This window comes from Mus musculus, chromosome 9 (assembly GCF_000001635.26).
Source record: "Mus musculus strain C57BL/6J chromosome 9, GRCm38.p6 C57BL/6J".
Taxonomy (NCBI): domain Eukaryota; kingdom Metazoa; phylum Chordata; class Mammalia; order Rodentia; family Muridae; genus Mus; species Mus musculus.
In genome coordinates this window covers 19581782-19588213 of record NC_000075.6, presented here as the reverse complement: position 1 = coordinate 19588213, position 6432 = coordinate 19581782, and the positions used below count along the sequence as shown (strand labels likewise).

The 6432-nt window shown below is 35.0% G+C and overlaps 1 protein-coding gene across 1 annotated transcript; it reads right to left on the bottom strand.

The window, feature by feature from the left end:
- Window positions 1–2711: 2711 nt before the first annotated feature.
- Window positions 2712–3703, bottom strand: Olfr855 (olfactory receptor 855). Its single transcript, NM_146524.2, has one exon. The coding sequence runs from the start codon at window positions 3673–3675 to the stop codon at window positions 2737–2739; it is 939 nt and encodes a 312-aa protein (NP_666735.2). The 5' UTR covers window positions 3676–3703; the 3' UTR covers window positions 2712–2736.
- Window positions 3704–6432: the final 2729 nt, after the last annotated feature.

The following is a 6432-nucleotide window of genomic DNA, read 5'->3' as shown; positions in this document are numbered from 1 at the left end:
AGACAAGGAAGCCACCAGAAAACTGAATGATCTCCCATGATGAAGGGTTGGTAAGATTAACATTTTTGACTCACCATCCTACGGAAAGTAATCTACAGAGTCTATGGAATCCACATCAAAATTCCAGAAGAATTATTTAAAAACCTAAAAAACAGTCAAATTTATATTGAAACCACAAAAAATAGTTAAAAGAATCCCAAATAATAAAAGACAGGCTAGAGCTATCACTATTCATGATTTAAACTTTATTACAGTGATATTGTAATAAAAGTAGTTCAATATTAATGAAAATAAATAGTTGATTGATTAATGAATAGAAAAGAACACCCAGACAGAATTCCATACACCTATGAAATGTTCAACATCCTTAGTCATCAGGGAAATGCAAATCAAAACTACCCTGTGATACTACCTTACAATAATCTTAATGGCTAAGATAAAAAACTCAGATGATAGCATATGATATTGAGGATATGGAGAAAAAGGAACACTCATCCATTACTGCTAGGACTGCAAACTGGTACAACTGCTCTGGAAATGAATCTGGAGGTTCCTTAGAAAATTGGAAATATATATACCTGAAGAGCCAGCTGTACTATTCTTGGACATATACCTAAAAGATTTCCCACCCTACTACAGGGGCACATGATCCACTATGTTCATAGAAGCCATATCTGTGAAAAGTTGGAAACAAAAGGCAAAAGTTGGAAACAACCCAGATGTCACACAATGGAAGAAAGGATACAGAAAATGTGGTTCATTTACACAATGCAATACTATTCAGCTATTAAGAACAAAGATATCATGAGTTTTGCAGGAAATGGATGTAACTAGAAAATATCATCCTGAGTGAGGTAACTCAGATCCAAAAGGACATGCATAGTATGTACTCACTAATAAGTGGATATTAGCAAAAAAAAAAAAAAAACAAAAAACAAAAAAACAAAAACAACAACAACAACAAAAAAAAACCCAAAAAACAAACAAACAAACAAAAAAAACCCAGAATACCTAGAATACAGTCCACAGAACTCAGGAAGGCTAATAACCTGAAGCGCTCATGAAACAATGCTTCCATCTAACTTGGATGAGAGAAGAAATCATCACTGGAAGAAGAGGGGAGAGGGTTTTGGATGGGACAGGGTAGAGGGAGTTGGAAATGGAAACATGATCAGATATTGAAAGCCCAGAAACAGGAGTGAAGCCCTGATGTCCAGCAAAATGAATGGAAATATGCAACTTCTGAAGGCAGAGGTGGGTCTGTAGATTGTACCAGAGATCTGCGAGATGAAAGACTCTTAGGATTCAAAGGGAGCAACCTCAGATGAAATGCCCCACAGTGGGGAGAGGGAACTTGTAGAGTCCACTTCCAGTAAAAAGATAGGGCATGAAGTAGAGAGATAGGACTGCCATCCTACAGTCAGAACTCTGATCCAAAATTCTCCCTGTCTAAAAGAACTGTAGGGAAAAAAATGGAGAAAAGACTGAGGGAAAGGAGAACCAGTGATGGACCCAACTTGAGATCCATCTCAAGGGGAGGCTCTAAGGCCTGACACTAATACTGATGCTATGGTGTGCTTACAGAAAGGAGCCTAGCATGGCTGTCCTCTGAGAGGCCCAAAAAGCAGCTGACAGAGAGAGATGCAGATATTTAAACCCAACCAATGGACTGAAGTAGGGGACACACATATGGTTGAATTAGGGAAAGGCTAGGAGAAGCTGAGCAGTTCCAACTAACCTGTACCCATAAGATCTCCCAGACACTGAGCCACCAACCAGGTAGCATACATCAGCTGGACAGAGGACCCTAAAGCACATACAGCAGAGGACTGCCTGTTCTGGCCTAGTGAGAGAAGATGAGTGGAACCTTCCAGTGCCTTGAAACCCCATGGAGAGGGGAGGTATGGTGAGGACATACTGTTGGAGATAGGGGGAGGAATGGAATGAGGAACTGTGAGAGGACAGACTGAGAGGGAGTAATGATTGAACTGTAAAAAGTGCAGAACATTTTCAAGAGATGAAACACAATTGGCTGAGAAATGGAAAAAATGTTATACATCCGTAGTTTTCAGAAAAAGGATAATCAAAATGACTTTAACATTTCATTTTATGAGCTAAAATGGCCAAGATCAGTAACTATTCTTAATGATTTTATTACATATTTTTCTGTAGGTATATAAATACATGCATGTATATGATTGGTACATATACAATCATAATGTGCACATATATCATGGATTGTTAGTCCTTTCCTTCCACCATGTTGGTCACAGGGATTGAAATTATTTCCTTAGGCTTAGAGGTAAGTGCTTTTGCATGTGGAATAATCTGCCAGTTCAGATAACCTTTTACACTTTAGTACACTGTTTTGAAAATAATCCCTACATTAATATTTCTAAATTTTTACATTTTCTGAGAATATACAAGAATAACCATGTGCTAGTTTTGGGATTTTGGTCGTTTTTTTTGTTTGTTTGTTTGCTTTGTTTTGTTTTTGTTTTTGTTTTTTTTTCATTATCCTCCACAAATCATGAAAAATGAAAATGTTCTTAAAGAAGTAAAGTCTTGTGTTATGTTTCACAGATGTTGACGCATAGAGAGTCCAAGATTCAGTACAATTTATTGAAGCATAATTTTATAATGTTACAGCAACAAAAGTTTTAGAAATTGTACTTTACCAGAAATCCAATCAATTTTTACTAATTTTATGATTGCAAACTCTGAGCACAGTACACATTATTCAAGTGAAATGGTCCTGCTAAAAAGATTTCTTATGGCAACTTTCATATCCTTGTTCCTTAAGCTGTAGATAAAAGGGTTCATCATTTGAGGAAGCACAGAGTACATCACTGAAGCCACTGCAGATTTTCCTGGTGAGGCACTTATTGCAGAGCTAATATATACCATAGAACCTGCCCCATAAAATAAGGAAACCACTGACAAGTGAGTCCCGCAAGTAGAGAAGGCTTTATACTTTCCCTCCAATGATGCTATCTTCAAGATTGTAGACATAATATGATAATAAGAATAAATGATTCCACAAAGAGGAACACCACCAAATACACAAGTTGCAACAAAGAGCACGATGTTGTCAATTCGGGTGTCAGAACAGGAAAGCTTGATGACCTGATCAAGCTCACAGAAGAAGTGAGGGATTTCCAGATCTGTGCAGAAGGACAGCCGCTGCACCATAAGTGTGTGAATCAGGGAATCCATAACACTAATGAACAGAGAATTTAGTGAGAGTAGAACACATAAGTTAGGATTCATAATGATATTATACCTTAATGGGTGACAAATAGCTGCATAGCGATCATAGGCCATCACTGTAAGGAGAAAATTTTCAAAGTATGCAAAAGCAAGTACAAAGAAGAGCTGTGTGAGGCAGTCTGTGTAAGTGATGCTCTGGTCATTTGCTTGGATGTTAACCAGCATCTTGATGACTGTGGCTGTGCTTAAACCAATGTCATTAAAGGACAAGTTAGAGAGAAAGAAGTACATGGGGGTTTGGAGGTGGGACTCAGAGCTTATACACAGAATTATGAGCAGGTTCCCAAGGATGGTGACTAAGTATATGAACAGGAAGAGGCTGAAGATGAGACACTGAAGTTCTGCATCATCTGTAAATCCAAGAAGAAGGAACTGTAACACAAACGTTTTGTTTTGGGGCTCCATGTTTCTTGTCAGTCTTTAGGAGAAAATGTAACAAAATGAAAATATAAGTAATCAATTCTAAATAAGAAAAATCAGTATCACATTGTATTAGGATAAAAATAAATATATGTCAGTCATTATTTTCTTACAGAATTTCATTCGATGAGAATTAATAGCCAAAATTTTACAAAATGCCTTAATATTATTTCATATTTTTCTTTTGTTAGTTAAATTTGCTCTTTGACAATTTTATACACCTGTATAATGTGTTCTTATTACTCCGACTCCACAATATCTCTCTGATTCCCTGCCACCCGTTTCCTTTTCTAACTACTTCCATGCCATGCTCAAGTCTTTATTCTTGTTTTTGTGACCCACTGAGTTTAACCAGGATCATCTATGTGATCATCATTTGTACCTCTCCATAAAAGTCACCACCAGCTGTAATACAGATAAAAATTGTTCTTGGCTATAAAATTTCAACGTCAACACCATTGACCTACTTCCTTTACTAGTGAAAGGTTTCACAATTTCCCTAAACATTGCCACCATCTGTAAAGGAAGTTTTCATACTTCTGTGCCCATTGAAGGTGGGACATTTTATGTGACATTTGTTAAGAGCAGAAGAAAGACTCGGGTGTCAGTTTTTACTTCTATATCTTGGATCAAGTGTCTTTGATATTTTTATGATGATTATGGTACGATATCTGTACCAAGACTTTATAGGTAGCATTTCTATTATTTAACTTCTATCTCCTCACCCTAATAGCTGTACTAGAATTACACATGTCTGCACTATATCTTTTAGCCTTTATGCAATTTTTGTTATTATTGCAACTACATGCCAAGTGTTTTTACATAATAAGTCAATTTGCTGGCATATTTCATTTCTGTGAATCTTGTTTAACATATTTTCCAAGCTAAAGTCAAAACTGGGAGTTTGAAAATGACATTTGAATTTTTCTGCATTTTCAGGTTTCTGCTCAGATTCCTCACATGTCCTCACAAAGGTAAATCCAAGGCATCACAGAGAGTCAGCAGGCTGTGATTATTTGAGGCAAAGTCATGTTTCATGTTTTCTTGTTTCATATCTCATTCATTACATGAATTATTCTCAGTACTTCAGAATATTTTTACACAAGGATAAATGTAATTGTTAAGAAGCTGGCTTAGGATCTGGCCAAAAAATTCTTGTTCTTATATAACATAAAATATGGTAATATAATATATAAAATTATAACAGGTACATAAAGAATAAAGACACATAGATATATACAATGGACTTACCCAACTACACACAATTACAAAGTATTCTGGAAACAGATTTGGTTGAACCTATAGTTAAACATATTCAGCAATCCCAGACTGTTAGCAAATGATTGTGAATAATCTACCCAATATATGGTATTTTGCTATAAAAGCCCCTGAAAGCTAACATATTAACTAACCCAAACATTTGCTTTCATTACCAAACATACTAAAATTAATAAAAACTATTTAAAGCAGCCATAATATATGAGGATAATATTTCTTTTTTGGAAGAAAATATCTCTGGATGCTCTGAAGACAAGTAATGGATATCTAGTAGAATGAACAAAAGCTGAATACTTGTCACAGTGACAATATATCAATAAAATGATAGACTGCTCACCTGAGACCTCACGTATAATGTCCTCACTGGTTTACCTCAAAAAATTTGTGGTAAAAGACCTGCCCTCATGTCAAATCTTTAAATATAGCACTCTACATTACTTGAAAATTTTCAAAGAAATTAATCTTCAGCATGCCATCCAGTATGAAAGTATTTATCCCTTGCATGCCCTGAACATGGGGCTCAGAGAAGAAAGGACAGTATCTAGATGAAGATAAAGCCATTGTTTTCTGACCTTGCAGTGCTTTTAAGGGAATATTTAACTGGCTGGTACTATAGTCTCCAGGTCCCTGTCTTTTTAATAACTAGAGCTTCTTATTAGAATATAAATACTAAATTCAGTAGCATCCCAGGAGTGTAGGTCCTTAAAGACCAACTCTGTAGATGGGAGAAATTCAGTATGTCTGCTATCCTGACCCATGAGGACATATTTGCCTTTCATTATATTCTCTAATACCTTCATTATATAGACCTGCAAATATAACACACTGAAAATTTAGTAAATTCAAATATACCATTATACCTTCATAAGTAGATTTATTAAGACATCTATTTGTATTTCATATTTGAACATATTTTCTATATTTGTTGGTATATACAATGTAAGCATAAATATGTTCAAGATATATAACATCAGCAACTCATGGAAACATTTGCAGTCGATATGTTAATCATTCTCATACTTTATAAGTAGTTGCACTATATAAATTTGAACTTTTTACTAATATATATTAATTACATGAATTAATGAGATTAATTTGAATAGTTACAAACATTAATTTACAACATTACCCAGGGTTTTTTTTTCTATATTTTTAACCTTCTTTACTTGAGCCTTTTTTCCTCTCAATAGTTTATTTTAACTTTATATTACTTTGTTTTAGTGTCTGGATAAAAGAGAAAACATTAAATTTATATTCTGTTCCTGGTTTATTCATTCAATGTTGTTTTAATTCTTTCTTTTGATAAAATATTCCCCCCTGTATGTCTTAAATGTTGCTGGGACTGTAAACTATAGAAATTTCAGAAAAATTAACGAATCCCTTTTACACCATGAGATTCCATGGTTGGTGGTATGTTGTGGTTGAAATGTGAAATGTCTCCCATATGTTGAATTGTTTAAGAGT